This window comes from Mirounga angustirostris, unplaced genomic scaffold, assembly GCF_029215605.1.
Source record: "Mirounga angustirostris isolate CCGP_5_RB_7025 unplaced genomic scaffold, mMirAng1.0.hap1 SCAF_6, whole genome shotgun sequence".
Taxonomy (NCBI): domain Eukaryota; kingdom Metazoa; phylum Chordata; class Mammalia; order Carnivora; family Phocidae; genus Mirounga; species Mirounga angustirostris.
The window spans coordinates 56,672,300-56,694,320 of NW_026991714.1; the positions used below are offsets into that span (position 1 = coordinate 56,672,300).

Genomic DNA, 22,021 nt, shown 5'->3' on the forward strand with positions numbered 1-22,021 from the left:
TATCATAGAGAGAATAAACATGAACCTCAGTCGTCTGCCTTCCTAATTTTGCCTAGAACTATCTCTGAATTTAGGAGGCCTCTGGGTGATGTGCTGTGTATCCCCTCACTCTCTTTCCTCTAACCACTGGAGTTCACTTATCTGGCTCATATCAGTCTTTCTGTTTCTGTAGCACAGGAAAATCCATACTGTAAATATCAAGGATAAGTGAGTGAAGCAGAGAGCAGGGGGAGTGTGAGGTGCAGGGTGGAGAATGGTAAATTCTGTGGGAAACTTCTGTAGGCTGGCATGAGGTTTAGCCTCTCACTGATATCAGAACACCCTGGGGTCCTTACTATATGCCTGGGCAGGCGGAGCGATAGGAAGATGGGTGGTAAGGTGGGATGCCTCAGACCTCTTTAGCAGCCTCTCTGCAGATTTCTAATTGATTGCAACTCTCTGTCCTTTCAGCCATTAATGGAATGATCTACAACTTGCCTGGCCTGAGAATGTATGAGCAAGAATGGGTGAGGTTGCATCTGCTGAACATGGGCAGCTCCAGAGACATTCATGTGGTTCACTTCCATGGCCAGACCTTGCTGGAAAATGGCACTCAACAGCACCAGCTCGGGGTCTGGCCCCTGCTGCCTGGTAAAGATCTGCACAATGAAAAGAGATCCCTGATGAAAAATGGCTAGAGAAGGCAATCTGGGCAACTATCACTGTCCCTCATTCCCTCCTATGCATTTACTTCCTAAGGGTCAGACATGGTTTCTGGCATAGATCCTGGGCAGAGACATATCCCCAAACTGCATACAGAGTACAGAAAAGTCAGCTAATATATACACTCTTTGTGGCACCACACAGACTATATGTGGGGCTCAACTCAGTTCTACAGAGATGCTATGTGTAATGCAGTTTTTCCCAAGCCACTGTGTGTCACGTAGGCCAGGTCTTAAACAGATTATAAAAATGAATCCCACAGGGCTCAGGCAGCTAAAGCTTTCTGTTGGGAAGGAGATTAAAAACTTACTAGGGTTTTGGGATTCTTGAATTCTTGAATTCTATTCCTCACACTCTCACTTTGATACCTTTGGGCAAGTGACTACAGGAATCTTAAACTGACTCAGGATGCTATTTGAAGGGGAAAAAAGTTTTTTTTTTTTTTTAATGATTATAAACGCTAAAGGATAAGAGGGGTATTTAGAACTTTTCATGTACAAAATAACGAAAAGGTTTAAACAAACCAGCCATCACAAAGGATTTTTATGTGCCAGCAAGTTGTTTGTAGGTGTATCTGTGTGGTAGGTGTGTGGGTAGGGTTATGAGTGCTAGGTGCTGCTGAGTCTCAAACTGTAACGGGCATAGTAAAATTCTAGGAAGCTGGTTAAAATGCAAAGGCTAAAGCAGAGATTTTGCTTTCGGAGACTTTGATCTGATAGATCTTGGGATCTTGGGCAGGTGCCAGGGACTCTGCATTTTTAACAAGCAGCCTACCTTCCACAAACGCTCTGAGAAGCTAGTGAAGGCAGTCAATCCCTCGCCACTTTGGATGGAGAAGTTGCTATGTGAGTCAGCCTTAGAAGGGCACAGCAGTCCAAATGGGACTGGTTTGGTTAAGAAGGAGGACAGGGTGTTCTTGTTTGTTTATTCAGGCCTGTGGCTCATTAATAAAGCTATAAAGAGTCACTCTCTTAAAATCAGAGACAAGAGGGGATTAGGTAAACTTACTCCTTACTTTTCACCGAATGTAAATTGCCAGATCAGTCCTCCTTTCCATGAGCCTGTGGGAAACACTGAGAAGCTGGAATTGGCTGGCCCATCCAAATCTTCGAATCTAAATTACCTGTATTGGAGGGAGTGGAAGGCTGCAATCTTTTTAGTGTGCTAAAGGAGGATGACCATCGGCTATTAATTTTCACTCACAATCTGGAAAATAGACATGAATTACGGCCAGCAGAATTTAAGTATTATCTGGCAATGGGTAGCATTAAATATCAGAATGGATAATCAGAAGTTTCAGAAATGTCATTTTCAGTGATTTTCTGAAACAATTTAGGTGCATCTCTATCCAAATATGTAGACTTAATAGAAAATTTGAAAACATGGGAGAAGGATGTTTGATTTTAATTTTCTTATTAAAAAAAAGAAAAGCCAAAGAAATGGGAGAGAAAGGAAACTTGTACGGTATTCTTGAGGCCCAGTGATGAGTCATTCAAGGTCATTTTCATCCTTAGGACTCAGAAGCTGTGCTGTGTATGGGTTAGCTTGTAACATTATATATAGATAACTGAAAGTTTCTTTCTAGTAAGGGGTGTTAGAGATTTTTTTAAGTCCCTGGGCTATTTATTTTTACTAATGTGTATGTATGTCACTGCTTTGTTTTGTTTTTCTGTTTGTTACACCTCTAGTCCTGCCTAAGAGAAATGGATCATTCTTGATTTCTTTTCCAAAGCCTCTTGTGATGCAGGGATTTAGGATTCTTTGATAGCTGTCAATTAATATTGTTAATTTGGGGTGTGTAATGTTGTCCTTCACTCTCTATTTTAGGTTCATTTAAAACTCTTGAAATGAAGCCATCAAAATCTGGCTGGTGGCTCCTTGACACAGAGGTTGGAGAAAACCAGAGAGCAGGGATGCAAACACCATTTCTCATCATAGACAGAGGTACCATCCAAGAGCCATGTGATGTTTTCAGCAGGAGGGTCCCTGCTGGAACATCACTAACTCTTAGATTGGAAATACTGAACTCTGGGAACTCTGCATGACAGAGGGAGAATGTGTACCAGTAACTGCTTTTATTCTGACCCATCGTCAGATTGTGCCACAAACATCAATCTCCTAGGAAACTTAAACCACATATTTCAGCCCAAAGGCATTCTCAGTTGGGGAACCAATATAAAGTGTCTTCCTTCATAATGTGTGATTCGTGGGAAAGTGCAAGAAATTTTCCAGACTCCTTGAGTAGAGGAGGGATAAGATACCAGGAATTCAACAATGACTAGGATAGTCTCTGAACTTGGCATTTCAGTATTTGAGAAATCATTTCCATCTGCCTATCTGCCCAGCCAGCCAGGCAGCATTTATTAAGTACTTGTTGAGTACCAAGCACTGTGTTGACATCCAGATATCTGAGTGGCTGGCATTTTCTTTTGTGATCAGAATGTAAATAACTCTGTAACTTTCAGGTCAACTTTTGGGAACATAGATTTAAAAGGGGTAATACTTAATGTTGTAAAATGTCTTATTTTAAGATACAAGCAGATGGAAATCCATTTAAAACTAATTGAATTCCGGGATTTCCATGGTTTTCCTCTAGGGTATCACTATTTCTGTTAAAGACTAGCACCAGTCTTGCTAGTACATTTACCATTTTATGATCAGACATATTTAAGTCGGTGCCATATAAGGTAGGTGAAGCTATCGAATTGCTGACTCACCAGAGGTATGATCTCTAGCCATGCAGCTTTTGTGTTGTTATATGTATTTTCTAAGCAAAAATTATTCATTGCTGTGTTTGTGTGTGTGTGTTTGGTTTTTGTTTTTTGTTGTTGTTTTGTTTTTGTTTTTGTTTTTTGTTTTTTAGAATGTAAGATGCCAATGGGACTAAGTAATGGTATCATAGCTGATTCACAGATCAAAGCTTCTAAGCATTTGGGTAAGTAATAGCATCATAGCCTTTGGAAGCCATCTCCTACAGTTGTGCAGTATACAGCCTGAAAAACAACCCATGACAACCCTACCTGTTCAATCTATGGATCATTGCTCCTCTCTGGGCTTTTCTCTACCACATGGTAAAGCAGCTCCATCTTGAGGTGCTCATCTGGTAGAGGAAGGAGCAATATGACAGGCGCTAAAACCTGTTGGCATTCCTTTATCACTGCCACCCTCTCTGGTGTATAATGTTCCCAGAGAGTCTGTCCCAGGGAAGACCAAGAGCTAGGGCTTTCTACACAGGCAGTCCAACTTCTCAGCAGGGATTGAGCAAGGAGTGGATTCCTTACTCCTACAACCATGTACCCGTTTCCAAAACTCTCCCCATTCATCCCCATTCCAGGTTTGATCACAAACATAATATTCCAGCCAGATTCACAAGGTCTTATTGGCCAGATACTATTCTCCCAATTAATAGGGCTCTTTGTTGTGCTAACCATTCCTCTATTCAAGAAAGTTTGCTAATCACCCACTGTGTGTCAGGATCTCCTTCTAAATTTCCTCACTCTGCCTCAAAACCCTTCCTAAGACCAAGAGGTCAGTTGCAAGGGATCATGAGGCTCCCATAATCCCTCCCACAACCTCCCCTTAGGCAAGCACACTCAGTAGCAACCACATCAACATAACTGAGAAAAGATAAACGTAACCTGTATGCAAGAAAGGGGGTGGGTGGTGGTTGACAGCTGACCAAGCACTGACCTGAAGCCAAGAAGGTTTCATCATCATGAACTGACTTAGTAGCTGAGGCCCGTGTCAACTGCCTGGTCTCCTAACTTCAACAGAAGCTCCTGCAGAGATCTGGTTTTCCACTGGGACTAAACTTACTTGGGAAATTGCTAGTTATATATTTTTGGTTTGTTTTTTTTAATTCAGAATAAATTTTTTTTCTTTTTTGGATTTAGGTTATTGGGAGCCCAAATTAGCAAGATTAAACAATGGTGGGTCATATAATGCTTGGATCACAGAAAAATCTTCAGCAGACCTTGTTTCTAAACCTTGGATCCAGGTATATCTTATTAACCTGATAATATTTACAGTACCATAATAATAAAATGACAGTGATTTAATTTCTCTTTGTTCTTCTTGCAATGTTCTAGGCACTATCCTAAGTACTTTACTTATTCAAAAATGAACCCTATGAGATTAGTTCTAGTAATAGCCTAGATATCCTTTGTACAGATGATAAAAACTAAGGCACAGAGGGACTAATTGAGTGCCAAAAGTCATGCACAGCTGGTAAGTGGTTGAACCTGGATTCGAGTCCAGGTACTCTGTGCTCACATATGGATTGTATCTAGCCATTTGATTAGCGCTTAGACCTTAGGTGCTGGCTGTTTAGTTCTAAAGAATGCTGGTTACACAGTGAATTAAGGAAGGCAGTGTGTGACTCGTTGACAAGGACAGTCTGTGTAATGGCTTTGCTATATTGCAGGTAGACATGCAGAGGGAAGTCGTATTCACAGGGATCCAGACTCAAGGTGCCAAACAGTATCTGAAGTCCTACTACACCACAGAGTTCTCTGTGGCATACAGCTCTGACCGGACAAACTGGCAGATCTTCAAAGGGAACAGCACAAGGAATGTGATGGTCTGTGTGCCTTGTTTGTTTCTGAGTCTTAAGACTCACCCTAGGCTCGCCAGGTTGCAATGACTATGCCTATCATTACGTCTTTTTAAAAAATACCTTTCTGGGCAGTTGAAATACAAATGGTTTTCTTAGGGCCTTATGAAAGAAAGTTGTACAATGATAGGTCTGTTATTATAAATTAAAGGCATAAGCCTGACTTATGACACTTCAAAACTCTACCAAAAATCACTTTTTGATCAAACTAAATACCCAGACTTCTCTGACTGGCAGATGGTGGACAGCAGAGTCTTGTGTCTTAAGGGGCTCATGCTAAAAACTGGCCTCCAAGAGTTTTGATTATACTAACTTTTACATTTTATTTTGTTCTTTGTTTCAGTGTACCTGAAGGAAATAGCAATGTTAATACCAGTTATGTGCTGGGGCAGTGTGCTTTTCAGACTTTTTTTTTTTTTTTTTTTGCTGCCCTGACTGAGGAGTGACAATCCCCTGCTGGGTCTTTCTGAGACTCAGCCAGGATTATTCCCCAAAACCCATGTGTACCAGCCCTAACTCCTCTTCCTCCCTAATCCCCTTTCCAAAGAGAGCTATCAGAATGTAAGGAGTCAGTCTGCCATTATTACACTGATAACTTTCAATCTGTTTCATTTTTCCTGTAAATTATTTACTATTTTACTAGTGTCTGTATTATATCTCTAGTAATAAATTATTTGCACTATACCTTAGAATAGATCATGAAAATCTCAAATTGTAGCCCTGACTAATCAGTCTTGGAGAGAGAACACAGACTACAGTTAGAGTTCATAGCTTCAAGACTTTTGCACTTATATTCATGAGGAATATTGGTGTGTAGTTTTATTTTTTTGTACTGTCTTTTTCTGGTTTTGATATCAGAGTCATACTGGCTTCATAAAATAATTTAGGAAGCATGCTCTTCTGTTTTCTGGGAGAGATTTTCTAGAATTGGTGTTAAGTCTTTAAATATTTATAGAATTCACCAAACTACATGGGCCTAGAGATTTCTTTTCCAGGAACTTTTAAATTACAAATACAATTTCTTTAATAGTTACTGGCTGTTCACATTATCTATTTCCTATTGGATAAGTTGAGATCGTGTTTTTCTAATCCATTTCCTCTAAGCTGTTAAATTTATGTGCGTAGAGTTGTTTGTAGTATTCTCTTATGCTTTTGATATCTGCAGGGTCTACAGTGATATTAATATTAGTGAATGTGCATCTCTTCTCTTTTTGCTTTGTCATTCTTGCTAGATATTTGCCTTTTTTAAAAATCTTTTCAAAGAACTGGCCCTGTTTCATTGTTTTTATCTATTATTTTTCTAGTTTTCAGTCTTGCTGCTCTTATTTTCTGTTTTAGCTGGCACTTTCTGACACTGGTCTGGCAAGGAAAGGGGCTGGGGCACACCTCATCACTGCCAGGTGGACTTCGAAGTCCAGGTTCCCCACTGAAGGAGGACTGCTCCTCTTTGCTGTTGGGTGGGAATGGGAGAGTCTCCACTGATACTATAGTGGTGGGAGCCTTATTAGGAGCTGGTGGGCATGAAAGTCCTGGGTTCCTATTTGGCCTTCTCTGACACAATCCCAGTGAGGGTGTTGGGGTGCCTTGTTACAGTCTTACAAGCATGGAAGTCTAGGCTCCCCACTTGGCCTTTGCTGTTCTGGGTGGGGCCACGGTGTTTTCTATGATGTTTAGCTAGAAGTAGAGCAATCACTGTCTGAAAGTTTTCTGTCTTGCTAGACTGCCCTTTCCTGGTCCTGTGGCTAGAGAAAGGAAGATTTTGCCAGAGCTTTTTTTTGTGTGTCTGTACCCAGTGGTGTTTCCTGGTTGCTGGCCTCTTCACTTCCCAATCTGGGATATATGAGACAAAAATAAAACCCAGAGAGCCCACTACCATGTTGTTCCTTGGGTCCCAAGAACCCTAACCCGTCTGCCTTCTTCTCTTCATCTTTCAGTGGCTTCCTATGTTTTAGTTGTACTTAGCAGGAGGAACAAGGCAAAGTACATCTACACCATCTTCCTGAAGTGAAAGTATCTCCAGTTATTAAGACCAAGTGATTTAATTCAGGCCACATGAAAACTTAATATGACAATATTAAATTAAACTGAAATTTTATTATAAAATCACTTTATAAAGAATTGTTCCATAACTAAGCTTTCCTCTTTTCCTCTAGTATTTTGGTGGCAATTCGGATGCCTCTACAATAAAAGAGAATCAGTTTGACCCACCTATTGTGGCTAGATATATTAGGATCTCTCCAATTAGATCCTATAATAGACCTGCCCTTCGATTGGAGCTGCAAGGTTGTGAGGTTAACGGTAAGAAACGAAGATGCATTATTGTCCCGCTGCTTCCTAGAGAATCAAGCTTTAGTAGATACGGAAGAATGGGTAGAATTATTAGTTCTCTTCAATCACAGAGGTGCCTAGAAAAACCTTGGTGAAACAGGTTCTGCTCAGGTAAACTATTCATTTACATTGTGACCTGGACCAAGACTGTTCTACCAGCCAGCAGGCAGGCACCATCTCCAAACAGTGCCAGGATGGCATGGATGCTGGCATGACCCTCCAAGGAAAGGCCCTAGCTTCAAATAACCTCCATTGGCCCATTTCAATAAGAACTAAGATTCAGACTAGGCCCGAATCTTCTGAAGTCCAAAAGGTCACACTCAGGCTTTAATGTAACGAACGTATCTAGCAACATTACTGGCATGTATTAGATGTTCAGTGAATGTTTTTGAAATCTAAACTGCTTACCAACTTCCTGAAACTTTTTTTTTAAGATTTATTTATTCATTAGAGAGAGAGAGAGAGCGCTGACGGGGAGGGGCAGAGGGAGAGGGAGAGGGAGAGAGAGAATCTCAAGCAGACTCCCTGCTCAGCACGAAACCCGAGGCAGGGCTCGATCTCACGACCCTGAGCTCGAATCAAGAGTTGGATGCTTAACCAGCTGAGCCACCCAGGCACCCCCCCCCCTCAATTTCCTGAAACTTTGATTGAACTCTGCATTCTGTTTGGCGCTCTATAAAGGTACTCAAGCTTTTTCTATGTAAGCTGCTGTTTTTCAGGGGATATAATGTGACCTATGGTATAAATAAATCCAGGTAATCATAAATGGCCATAATAAAATTCTATTATATAGAACAAAGAGTCACTGTTTTTTTCTTTATATGGTATATGATGTAAATAGTAGTTTGTTCAGATCAGAGTCAAACAATCTAAAATGTGACATTCAACTCTGTTAATCTATTCAAAACATCTATTTTCTATTCAAGAAGCATTGCTTTTTAAAAAATCTCTTCACTTTCTTGATATAATCAGTATTAGCAGTAGGTTTTCTTTTTTTAAATCTTTTTTTCATGGAGAAAGATATCACTTCAAGAAAATGTCAGCATGATTTACCCACAAGAACAAAGCGTCAGATAGATGATGATGATGATGGGCAGTTGGCTGGGCTCACTCACTAGCTATTTTTCTCATATCCACAGACCAGCTTTGAGGACTAACATGCAAGTGCACACCTTGGCAAAATTCTAAATGGTGCATAACATGAATCACCCTCAAAGGGTTGAAAATAAACCGTTGAACGTGACTACCAAGAGTCCACTGTATCTTCTTCTTTGTAGCATTTTTTAGAAAGAGAAATAGAATATATTCTTATATACATAGATAACGTAGGAATATTTTCTACCTCAAAGAAAAGACAGAAGTTTCCATGACTCTCTGAAGGAGGAAAATGCGTTTAAATATTTAGAACATGGTGTTTGGGTATCAGACTTCCTGGGATCCAATTTAGTTTCTGATTCTGCTAGTAGTGTTACTTCAGGCAAATTACTTTTTCTTGCTGTGCTTTTGTTTTCTCACTTGTAAAATAGAGGCAATTAGGAGCATCAGGTAACACAGGTAGAGCCTAAAAACAGGATTTGGCACTTAGGCAATAACATCATTGTTGGCGATGGTTGTTTTTGTTGTTACTTAATAGTGATATTTTTTCTTTTCTCCTCACAGTGCAAACCACCATGCAGGGAATAGTGGTAGTGCATAATTAATCACATAACTTTCTCTTGACAGGATGCTCCACACCGCTGGGTATGGAAAGTGGAAAGATAGAAAACAAGCAAATCACGGCTTCCTCGTTTAAAAAATCTTGGTGGGGAGATTACTGGGAACCCTTCCTTGCCCGTCTTAATGCCCAGGGTCGTGTAAATGCCTGGCAAGCCAAGGTAAAATCCGCCTATGAATGGAATTCTCTCAGCCGTCCAGAAGAAAGCAAAGGCCCTCACTACAGGAACCATGGGGGTCCTGGGAAGTCAGAAAATAATCTCCCGTTTCTGCAGATTATGATCCTAGGTCTGAGAATCTAGGATATCTATTGACTTGATAACTTTAGCTCTGACTTTGGCTCAGAGAGGTTATTTATCATCTCTGTGGTTCTTGGTCTAGTCTTGATTTTTATCAGGGGTGGGCAAATTTCTTCTGCAAAGGACCAGATAATAAATATTTTAGACTTTGTGAGCCATACATTTTCAGTCATAACTACTCAACTCTGCCATTGTAGCAGGAAAACAGTTATAAACAATACATCAATGAGCATGGCTGTGTTCCAATAAAACTTCATTTACAAAAACAGGAAGGGGGCCAAATATGGCCCTTGGGCTATAGTTTGCCAACTCCTAATTAAAACAACATATATTAGTGATAAATGATTCAGATTTGCAGCACTTTCTTTTTTTTTTTCACAATTTAACAATACTTTTCATTTTCTTAATAGCGCTATTTAAATTTTTTTTGTTCCCTTTTTTTGAGAACTTTGTGACATTCCTTTAGACAGTTGGAGGCATGGCAAAATGCTGCAAAACCAGGGTTATAAATCAGTGGCCTAAGTTTAATAAGCATCTTCCAGAGAGTCATATTGCCCCTAATATTAACCCACTGGATAATTCCAGTGACTTAGTTTCAGGATAACAGTTAATAGTTGACTCATTTTTATTTCACTCTTCAACTGACTTGAAAAATCACAATGGCATCAGAAATCAGAATGATTCTGTCAGTCAACTTAACCCTTCCTTATTTTCTATTCTCCTATGTCCCTCCCTTAAGATACCTACATTCCAGTTCCCTGGACTCCATAGAATTCCAGGTCCTATCCGTATGTTAGGCTGTCAGCATAGTAGTGGAGAAAACAGAAGAGCTTGGACCCCAAACAGATAGTCTTGGGAACTGACATCTGTGTCTCGAAACTCATTTCTGGTCCATCACAGACTCACGGAATGTAAGAACAGCAAGGGGTTTAAAAGCGTCCGGTCCAGACTTTTTCTTTTAAGTTTAAACACAAAGGAGATTAAATCATTTTAGCTTAGTTTGGTGGCAGAATCAGGAAGCCCATTCTCCTGATGGTCAGTGATCCTCCCACCATTTGAAGACACTCAGACACCTCATTGTGCAATTTTGCAGAAGGGGAAACAGAGACCTAAAGAAGTTAAAATAATAAAAGTAATGATGTTATAATACATTACATTTATATAATTATATAAATAAAATAATTAAAAAATGAAAGAAAAAGTTAAGGAGAAAGGATGTCATCCAGTTTTTTCCCAGATAACTCTTTAGATCTGCTCATGGTATAACTTTGTCACCCTACCCTGTATTTTACAGCTTTTTGAAAAATTTTGCTCTGTATATAATTTGCTCTTAGTCTTTGTGATATAATAATGGCTTCAAAGATGAAATACTAATTCTAAATTTTAATGCCATCATTTTAAATCTGGAATTCTAGATCAGAACTGTTTCACTTCATCTTCTAGTAGAATCAAATATCTTTATAGGGTCTCTTTAGAGAGGGTAAAAAAATATCAGCCAGACTGAGGCAGGCACACATGCATACTGAGGCATCTCTGCCTCTTTTATACCTATAAAAATTGTTATGTCTTCAAAACCCTCTAGCTCTCTACCTCTGTATCACTGGTACGACATGGATTGGATACTATACAGCTTGAAGATACACTAAGAAACCACCAAATGTCACTAGAGGGTGTTACAAAATTAACAAAAATTAATTAATATAATAATTTTAATTCAATTAATTTGCTTTAAAAATACATATAGTATATGAATTATACATATATCTGTGTATCAATATATACACATACATACATGTACACATAAGTGATGTTAAAGAAATATATCACTATTTATTATTTCATATAGAACTGAATGAGACTATGGGGCATGATAAATCTCCCAAAGGTGAAAATTTGTCTCAGATTACTCCAAAACTCAGTTAGCCCTTCTGATCCTCTTTCTCCAAGTATGATTAGGCACTTCATTAGGCCAGAGACAGGACAGCTACCATACCATACCATATCAAGTCCTAGTCATGGCTTTATTAGGTCTCTCAAGTATTACATTTATTTGAAATATCAGAAAAAAGAAATTGGACTACTCCTCCTGGTTGACATAAGCAAGGGAAAGAAAAGTGGAACTTTTTCTAAAATAAGTTAGAGAGAGGATGCTACCCAATTCTTTCCCAGATAACCCATCAGCAATATCATCATGGCATTTAAACAAATTTGGTTAAGAGAATAATATTTACAGATAATTTAGCAATCTAATATTTTTTCTCAAGTAAGATTCATTTATTTATTCATTCAAAAAATATTTGTTGAACACCAACTGTGTGCCATGCATTGTGCTAAGTACCTGAAAACAAAATACAGTAAATCCGTGCCTTCAAAGAGGGATACAAATAAGTAAGCCATTATTGTACGATATATGAAATACTCTAGTAAAAGTTTATATACGTCTGCGACAGCAAACAAGAAGGAACAGGGAAGTCCTCTAGGAGACAGAGAACCCTAAGGGCTGAGACAGAAAAGAGAGCCTTTGAGGGCTGCGCATTTCTGAGTATCTTGGTCTAAAAAATTGAAGGTTTTAACATCTGCCTTATTCATGTGTCCTCATCATTTTCACAGGCAAACAACAACAAACAGTGGTTACAAATTGATCTGCTCAAAATCAAGAAAATAACTGCGATTGTAACACAGGGTTGCAAGTCTCTGTCCTCTGAAATATATGTGAAGAGCTATACCATCCACTACAGTGACCAGGGAATGGAATGGAAGCCTTACAGGCAGAAATCCTCCATGGTGGACAAGGTACAGGGTGCTGTCATGGCAACAAAGCAACTCACCAACTGTTATGATGAGAGAAATACCTTACATTTGCAAACAGCTCTTTGCATTTGACAAATATGCACTGACATGCACCTCCTCCCTGAGAAGTCTGAACCCTCGCTCAGCAGGTAGCTGCTCTGGGAACAGAGACCATGCAGGTCATCTTTCTGCGGTGGCTGAGCCACCTGTGAAATAGTGAGAACCAAACACCAGGGGGCGGTGGGAGGCTTAATTAGCTCTAATTGAGAAAGATGGTAGCATTGTCTCAGTCGGCTTGCACTGCTCTAACAAATGATCATAGATGGAAGCAACAAACACTTCTTTCTCACAGTTCTGAAGGCTGGAATCCAAGAGTAGGGTGCCAGGATGGTTGGGTTCCTGGTGAGGGCTCTCTTCTTGGTTGTGTCCCCACATGACTTTCCTTGGTGCAGGAAGAGAGAGATTCCATGTCTCCTCTTATTTTTGTAAATGTATTAATCCCATCATGAGGGCCCCACCCTCACAACCTACTCTAATCCTCATTACCTCCCAAAGGCCCCACCTCCTAATACTATCCCCCTGGGGGTTAATGTTTCCATGTATGAATTTGAGGGGGACGCAAACATGTAGTCCATAACAGGGGTCTAGAGAACCTTCCACTGTGAAATAACAGCATATTAACATTATCTTGGGTAAACTTGTTATCTTGACTGATCAAATACCTACGGCCATAAAGCTTTTTGTATCATATTATTAAGCAGGAGACAATTGTTATCCTAACTGATGAGGAAATTAATTTCCTGCAAGACGAACTACCCCATTATAGTCCTTAATTCCCAGTCACATGTTTTTAAAATGCTACTAGGGCAAAACTAAGGAGATGAGCCTAATATTCCAGGAAGGGAAATCAGGCTGGAGCCAGTAAGAGGGGCCACACAGGAGAAGGGGATGACCTTTACCGAATGCTCATCATGGGCTCAGCCCTTATCTCGGTGAATGAATTTGAACCTCTCTCTCTTTGTAGTGAACTCCTGGGTTGTTTGTCTGGTTGGTTGGTTGGTTTGGCTGGTTATATCTGTCACTGTACTAGGATGTCTTTATAGTTGGGTATCATTGTCATAAACAGTGACTCAGCTGCTGCTGTGTTTAAATCTTGGGGAAACTGCTGGGGATGCAAAAAGGAAAACAACCAAGTCATAAAACACAGTTCAATTGAGAATAGAAGGCATCTGCCAAAAAGAATAAGTAAAAACACATGGTTGCATTTTATTTCAAATGTTAGTGACAACTAACCATTATCTGTCGCTTACAGTGCACTTGTCATATGTTTACATACTTAAAAAAATCTTTATAACGACTTCTCTCAGGTAAACTTTTATTACCCCCATTTTGCCAGTGAGCATGTAAGTCAGCTGCCCAGTCACACAGCTACCAAGGGGCTAAGGGCAGAGATGGTTCTGAAGCTGCTTCAGAACACCCTGTCAGCGGTCAGATCCCGGGCAAGCTGGAATCCCTAAAGAGGTCTGCTAGGCATGTGATTTCATAATTGACTGAAGATCATCTCTGATAACATTGTATGTGTTCCTTGATGCCCTCAGCTTGAGCTAAAATTGCAAAAGAAAAAAAATCACCTGTAAGATTTTTATACCCATCCTATCTCTATTAAAGATCTTACCATATTTTGCTTTCAGATTTTCAAAGGAAATAATAATATCAAAGGACACGTGAAGAACTTTTTCAACCCACCAATTATCTCCAGGTTTATCCGCATCATTCCTAAAACATGGAACCAAAGTATTGCGCTTCGCTTGGAACTCTTTGGCTGTGATATTTACTAGAATTGAATATTCAAAGACATAGGAAGGACTCTTAAATAAGATATCAAGCCATTTGGAGCGGGCAATGTATTTTATAGCTATTTTAAATGTTAATTTTCAGTATTTCCTTTTTTTCTATTAGAGAATAAAATTTTATATATGAAACTTTCATAATGTAAACTCCTTGCCACAATTCAGTGAGATGATAACAATTAATTCTTCATTAATCCGAATATAGATGGGAATGTATCAAGAACCAACAAGCAAATGGCTTCTTTCACAATGATTAAAAATGCTACGTAAAGTAATATTTATGTAGTTAGCATGCTTTATTATAGTTCTTTTAAAACCTACACACACTAATAAAAGAGATACTACTTTTTAAAAAGCCATTTATAGACCTGGATAGCTTTCATGCTTACCTTTAAAAAAAAAAAAAAAAAAAAACTGTGATTTAAGAGTAAAGGAAACAAGGTTTTAAATGGTTCATTTTTCTTGACATGGAAAAAAAAAATCATACCATATGAAATAATGAGTGCTTAAAATACCCTGTCTTACCTATATGACAATGATTTTTCTGGCCCTCTATGAGTAAAGATACAGTCGTCCCAACTTGTGAATCTGGCCTGGTCTCCCTTGGGACTGATTTACTTATTGATGTTCTGAGTGAAGGGTCTTTAGACATGGAACACAACCAAAATAACCACGGAAGAAATGAACGTGTAACCTTGGCTTCATTCTAGTTGGCACCACAATGGTATACTGTTTCAAAACATAGGTTCACCTAAGAGAAAGCTAAAACCTGCAAAACAGCATTGGAACCATTGGCCCAAAGGCAACGGTTCCTGCTGGGACTGGCAAGCCTCTGAAGCTCACCTTCAGTGCCCTTCTCTGCATGGCTCCAACCTCCTCTTCTCCCTTCCTCAACAACTTCTCCTTTCCGCACTCCCTTCCCTGGGAACTTGGCATTCAATGATCCCATAGACATTGTGAGACTGGGGAGCTTTCTGGCCTCCTTGAAGTCACGTGGAACAATCACTGGTGAGGCTATCTTCCATAGAACAAACCACTCCAAATCTTTAATGCTTAAAACAAGTTAATTCTCTCTCATGATTCTGTGGGTTAACTGGGCTCAGCTGGGTGGTTTTATGGCTGACTTCATTTGGGGTCCCCAGTGAGGTTATAGTCAGACATGGCTCTAACCAGAGTCATCAGAAGGCTCAACGAGATGTTGAAACAGCTGATTCTCTGTCACACTCCATGTGGTTTCAGGTCCTCTCCTCTTTACATGGCTTCCAAGTGGTCTATCCATTGGATGTCTCCAACAGGGGAGCTGGACTTCTTATAAGGTGATTCAGGCTCTTCAAAGCAAGTGTTCACAATTTAGGAAGCAGAAAGCTAGGCCCAGAACTGGCACAGCCTCACTTTGGTTAACCCAAGTCACAGGTGCATCCCAAGGAGTATAATTCACTGGGAGCATCTTTAGATACTGTCAGAGTTACCTATTGCATCTGTGGGTGGGCTGAGTCCTGTGAATGTATATAGGAGCTTCAAACATCCACAAAACATTGGCTTTCATTATTTCCACCTTTATTGAAATACATGTGACAAGTAAAATCATAATATATTTAAGTGTACAACTTGTTGATTTGGCATATGTATATGTTGTAAAATGTTTCCCATTATCAAGTTAATTAATATGTCATCACCTCACAGTTACTTTTTTGTTTTGTTTTCATCAGAATGCTTAAGACCTACTATCTTAACAAATTTCAAATACACAATACAGTATTAACAACTATAGTCCCTGTGCTATATATTAAATCCTCAGAACTTATTCATCCTATAACTGAAAGTTTGTACACTTTTACTAGCTTCTCCCCATTTCTTCCCCTGGCAACCACCCTTCTATTCTCTGCTTTTATGACTTTGATTTTTTTTTTACTTCCACATACAGTGATACTACACAATATTTGTCTTTCTTTGTCTAGCTTATTTCACTTGGCATATGACCTCCAGGTTCATTCATATTGTCATAAATGGTAAGATTTCCTTCTTTTTTTAAGGCATAATAATATTCCATTGTGTGTATACCATATTTTCTTCTCTTTTCTTTTTTTTTAAGATTTATTTATTTATTCCAAAGAGAGAGAGAGAGAGAAGCAGGGGGGTGGGGCAGAAGGAGAGGGGGAGAGGATCTCCAGCAGACTCCCCGCTAAGTGCAGAGCCCAACTGGGGCTTGATCCCATGACCTTGAGATCATGACCTGAGCCTCTATCAAGAGTCAGATGCTTAACCAGCTGAGCCACCCAGACACCCCTGTATACCACATTTTTTTTTTAAGATTTTCATTTATTTATTTAACAGAGATAGAGAGCACAAGTAGGCAGAGCAGCAGACAGAGGTAAAGGGAGAAGCAGGCTCTCCGCTGAGCAGGGAGCACGATGCGGGGCTCAATCCCAGGACCCTGGGATCATGACCTGAGCTGAAGGCAGTCACTTAACCAACTGAGCCACCCAGGCGCCCCCCACATTTTCTTCATTCATCAATTGGTGTACACTTCGGTTGCTTCCATAGCTTAACTATCGAGAATAATGCTGCAATGAACATGGTAATAGAGATACCTCTTCAAGCTGGTGATTTGGTTTCCTTTGGATGTATGTCTACAAATGGGATTGCTAAATAATATGATAGTTTTATTTTTAATTTCTTGAGGAAGTACCATACTGTTTTCCATGGAGGCTAGTGCCACTCACAGTGTGTATCCTTGTCATTATTTGTTTTCTCTTGTCATTTTGGTAAGTCATTCTAACCAGGTGTGAGGTGATATTTCATGTTTTGTTTTTTTTTTTTAAGATTTTATTTATTTATTTGACAGAGAGAGACAGCGAGAGCAGGAACACAAGCAGGGGGAGTGGGAGAGCGAGAAGCAGGCTTCCTGCCAAGCAGGGAGCCCGATGTGGGACTCGATCCCAGGACCCTGGGATCATGACCTGAGCCGAAGGCAGACGCTTAACGACTGAGCCACCCAGGCGCCCTATTTCATGGTTCTGATTTGCTTTTCCTTGATGATTAGTGATGTTGAGTATCTTTTCATAAATCTGTTGGCCATTTATATGTCTTCTTCGAAAAATGTATATTCAGGGGCGCCTGGGTGGCTCAGTCAGTTAAGCGACTGCTTTTGGCTCAGGTCATGATCTTGGAGTCCCAGGATCGAGTCGTGCATCGGGATCCCTGTTCAGTGGGGAGTCTGCTTCTCCTTCTGACCCTACCCCCTCTCGTGCTCTCTCTCTCTCTCACTCTCTTTCTCAAATAAATAAAATCTTTAAAAAAAGAAAAATGTATATTCAGGTCCTTTGCCCATTTTTTATTTGGGTTATTTTGCTATTGAGTCATATGAGTTCCTTATATATTTTGGATATTAATCCCTTATTGGATATGTGCTTTGCAAATATCTTCTCCCATTCAGTAAGTTGTGTTTTCATTTTGTTGATGGTTTCTTTTTCTGTGGAAACTTTTTAATTTGAACTAGTCCCAATTGTTTATGCTTTTGGTGTCATATCCAAAAAAGTCATTGCCAAGACCAATGTCAAAGAGTTCATTGTTAATGTTCTGGGAGATTTAGAATTTCAGATCTTATGTTTGGGTCTTTAATCCATTTTGACTTGATTTTTTTTTTATAAAAAGATATCAAATTTATTTCAATATCTAGATTTATTTTTAAATTAAAGCTGATGGACAATTTTTTGTAATTTAAAATTCATACTGGGGTGAGGAAGACATTAATAAGCTATTATATACTGACAACGAATAAAATTATTAGACTACTCATTTATAAAAGCCATGTTTAATAGTAAAAAGTTCCAGTTATACTACTTAGCTGAAGGAAATATCTTTTAACTCTTTATTTCTAATTTTAAAATTAAATTAAATTAAATTTAATTTAAATTTAAATGTCTCATTTTGACATAATTTACCTTTTTCCCCCAATTACTAGTATGATGAACAAAATTTTTCCAAACGTTAAACTTTTACCACTTATGAAATAGGACTTAACTATTACTTTTTAAGAGTAATAGTTTTATTTTATTTCTTATCTTACGGATAAGAGAAGTCTGAAATTTTAATTTTCACCATGAACCTGTTTGATCAGAAAGTATAAAACATCACTACTAGATAAATTAAAATGAAGAATGGAATAAAAACACAAAAGTGACATCTATATAATGAGCAAATTATGTAATAAGGTATTTTAACTACTTCACATTTCTACCTAGCACAATAAAGAATAAACTGGTTCCAAGGTACCACAAGGTTTGGCATTTTTACTGCAAGCTTTAAATCATAGTGTTATTCTACTCAACAAGACATCTCTAAGAAAATGGCAGGTTCATAAGTACAAAAATTATTCTATCTGGTAGGTGGTATTCTACATAGCCAATAAGAGAATTCTTTATAAAATGAGATTTTAAAAAGTGCAGAATGTCTGATAATTATCTCAAAGGCTAAAATGAGAAAAATGCAGAACACAGCCATTGGTTAATATGTGGCTTTGAGAAAGCCAGAAATGATTCTATTCCAAGAAATAAGCAATAATGATAAAAGATGTAAATAATATACTATATGCCTTTTTAAGCCAAAGCATACTTTTCACCTCAGGACAGTTTTGTTTTTTACATTCTCAATTCCCTTTATCCAGAACAGGATCCCATTCTAAGCCATTATTTGAATAGAGTTCATAACGTATAGTTATTTTTCTCCACAGGATATTTTCATTTCAGAACATAAGCTGCAAAATGGCAAATGATTAAGTCAATGAAAAAGAATTTATAGCATAATAAATGCCAATTTACAGTAACTGTCAACAGACTTCTACACCAAAACCTGAAAGCTGCTGGAGTAGAGGTCACGACTAACATGATTGTTACATGTGCTCCGACTTCATTTACAACAAATTACTGCCATAAAACCCAGAAAAGAAACCTTAGTGGGTCCTTTCAATACACCTTTGTCAAAATTAATTGACCATATATGGATAGGTTTATTTCTGGACTCTATTCTGTTCATTGATCTACGTCTCTTTTTATGCCAACAGCCTATGTTTTTTATTACTATAGCTTTGTAATGTAGCTTGAAATCAGTAAGTGTGATGCCTCTTCTTTCTTCTTCTTTCCCAAGATTGCTTGGATATTTGGGTCCTTTTGTGGTTCCATATGAATTTTAGGATTTTTTCCCTATTTCTGTGAAAAATATCGTTGGAACTTTGATACGGATTGCACTGAATCTGTAGATCACTTTGGATACTGTGAACATTTTAACAATACAAATTCTTATAATCCATGAGTAGGGAATGTTTATCCATTTATCTATGTCTTCAGTTTCTTTCATCAGTGTTTTATAGTTTTCAGTGTACAGATATTTAATCTTCTTGGTTAAATTTATTCCTAAGTATTTTATTTTGATACTATTGTAAGTGGGATTATTTTCTTAATTTCTCTTTCCAATAGTTCATTGTTAGTATATAGAAATGCAACCGATTTTTGTATATTGATCTTGTATACTACAACTTTACTGAATTTATTAGTTCTAACTATTATAAATATATAAATATATATATATATATATAACATTATAAGAATAGTGTTTTGGTGTAGTCTTTAAGATTTTCTAATATAACATCATGTCATCTGCAAATAGAAACAATTTTACTTCCTCCTTTCTGATTTGGGTTCCTTATTTCTTTTTCTTGCCTAGTTGCCCTGACCAGGACTACCAGTGCTATTTCGAATAAAAGAGGGAAGAATGGGCATGCTTGTCTTGTTCCTGATCTTGTTCCACTGAATATGATGTTTAGCTGTGGGTTTGCCATATATGGTCTTTTTATATTGAGGTATTTTTCTTCTATACCTAACTTGTTGAGAGTTTTTATCATGAAAAGATGATGAATTTTATTAAATGTTTTGACTACATCTATTGAAGTGATATTACAATATAGATTCTTCATTTTGTTAATGTGGTATATCACATTTACTGAATGCATACATTGAAATATCTTCGCATCCCAAGGATAAACCCCACTTGATCATGGTGTTTGAGCCTTAATACCGTATTGTCAAATTCAGTTTGCTAATATTTTGTTGAGGATTCTTGCATCTATATTCATCAGGGATATTGGGTTGTAATTTTCTTTTTTGGCATGTCTTTGGCTTTCACATGAAGGCTCATACTCTGGCATTGGTATGGGCTCATAAAATGAGTATGGGAGAGTATCATCCTGTTTAATTTTTTGTAGGAGTTTCAAAAGGATTGGTATTAATTCTTCCTTAACTGTTTGGTAGAATTCACCCATGAAGCCATGTGGTCCTGGGCTTCCTTTTGTTGGGAGGCTTTTGATTACTGCTTCAATTTCCTTACTCATTATTGTTCTGTTCAGATTTTCTATTTCTTCATGATTCATTGGCAGGTTATATGTTCCCAGGAATGTGTTAATTTCTTCTGGGTTATCCTAGAAGGAATTTGTTGGTGTACAATTATTCATAATAGTTTCTTACAATTCTTAGTATATCTGTGATATCAGTTGTAATGTGTACTCTTTCACTTCTTATATTTCAGTCTTTTATTTCTCTTAATTTAGCTAATGTTTTGTCAATTTTGTTTACCTTTTCAAAAAATCAGCTCTTAGTTTCATTGACCTTTTCTATTGTCCTTCTAGCCTATATTTTATTTATTTCCACTTTTATTCCCTTCCTTATACTAACTTTCGGCTTAGTTCTTCTTTTTCTAGTTCTTTCTTTATTTATTTTTTAAAGATTTTATTTATTTATTCATGAGAGACAGAGAGAGAGGCAGAGGGAGAAGCAGGCTCCCAAGGAGCAGAGAGCCCGATGCGGGACTTGATCCCAGGACGCTGGGATCATGACCTGAGCCGAAGGCAGACGCTTAACCATCTGAGCCACCCAGGCGCCCTTTCTAGTTCTTTAGATGTAGTGTTAGCTTTATTTGAGATTTTTTTTTTTAATGTAGGCATTTATCACTATTTTACTGCTGGACAAGTTGCGGGGAGATGGTAGGGGACATGCCCACCAGCTCTTTCAGGCTCCTGAGAGGATCTCAGTCTGCTCCCACATGCAGTCTAACTAGAAGCCAGAACCTCAAACAGCAGGTAGGAAAGTACAGAGTCAAATGCCTTCTAGGGAGAAACTGGGAGATGAATGTTCTTGCCTCTCCTTTCTGTGCTGAACTGGAGAAGGTAGAGCTGCAAAAAGTGCTTGTGTGCCCATTTAGAAACTGTTTTTGTTGTTGTTGTTTAATATGGTCCTATGGGACTTGTAGATGTCAAGCCCTGGTGGCTATTGGAGTTAGGTGACTTGGGTACCTGTTCCTTGAGTGGCAACTGCAAAACTTGAAGCACTTTATGTGTGGACAATTTCCTTCCAGGAAAAAGCTGGCAACTTGGATTTTTGTTGTTGTTGAAGTGAGCCAGGGAGAGAATATGAGACAAGTGCCCTCCAGCTTTTTAGGGCTCCTAGGAGGATCCCAATCAGCACACACATGCAAACTGATTAGAAGCCAGACCCTCAGGCAGCAGCTGGGAAATTCTGAACTCAAACCCCTTCCAGGGAAAGACTGGGAGATGGGCACATTTGCCTGCTCCATCTGCACTGAGCCCTGGGGAATAGGTGGGGGAGTGTTCATGTGCCTGTTTAACAGCTGCTTCTTTGTTTGGTATGTCCTGTGGAACTTATGAATGCCAAACCCTG

General features: G+C 38.6%; 1 protein-coding gene across 2 annotated transcripts in view; it reads left to right on the forward strand.

Moving 5' to 3' along the window:
* Window positions 1-20,251, forward strand: part of F5 (coagulation factor V) — a 73,286-nt gene extending 53,035 nt beyond the window's left edge. Inside the window, exons 17-26 of one of the 2 annotated variants that reach the window (XM_064594351.1) lie at window positions 451-630; window positions 2,530-2,646; window positions 3,566-3,637; window positions 4,596-4,699; window positions 5,126-5,281; window positions 7,468-7,612; window positions 9,365-9,516; window positions 12,265-12,447; window positions 16,253-16,303; window positions 20,016-20,251. In XM_064594351.1, the coding sequence (XP_064450421.1) occupies window positions 451-630; window positions 2,530-2,646; window positions 3,566-3,637; window positions 4,596-4,699; window positions 5,126-5,281; window positions 7,468-7,612; window positions 9,365-9,516; window positions 12,265-12,447; window positions 16,253-16,273 (1,130 nt within the window). In that variant the 3' untranslated portion in view covers window positions 16,274-16,303; window positions 20,016-20,251. Of the gene's footprint in view, window positions 1-450; window positions 631-2,529; window positions 2,647-3,565; window positions 3,638-4,595; window positions 4,700-5,125; window positions 5,282-7,467; window positions 7,613-9,364; window positions 9,517-12,264; window positions 12,448-14,135; window positions 14,427-16,252; window positions 16,304-20,015 lie in introns of those variants that run through there. The other variant, XM_064594350.1, reaches the window with a different exon arrangement.
* Window positions 20,252-22,021: the final 1,770 nt, after the last annotated feature.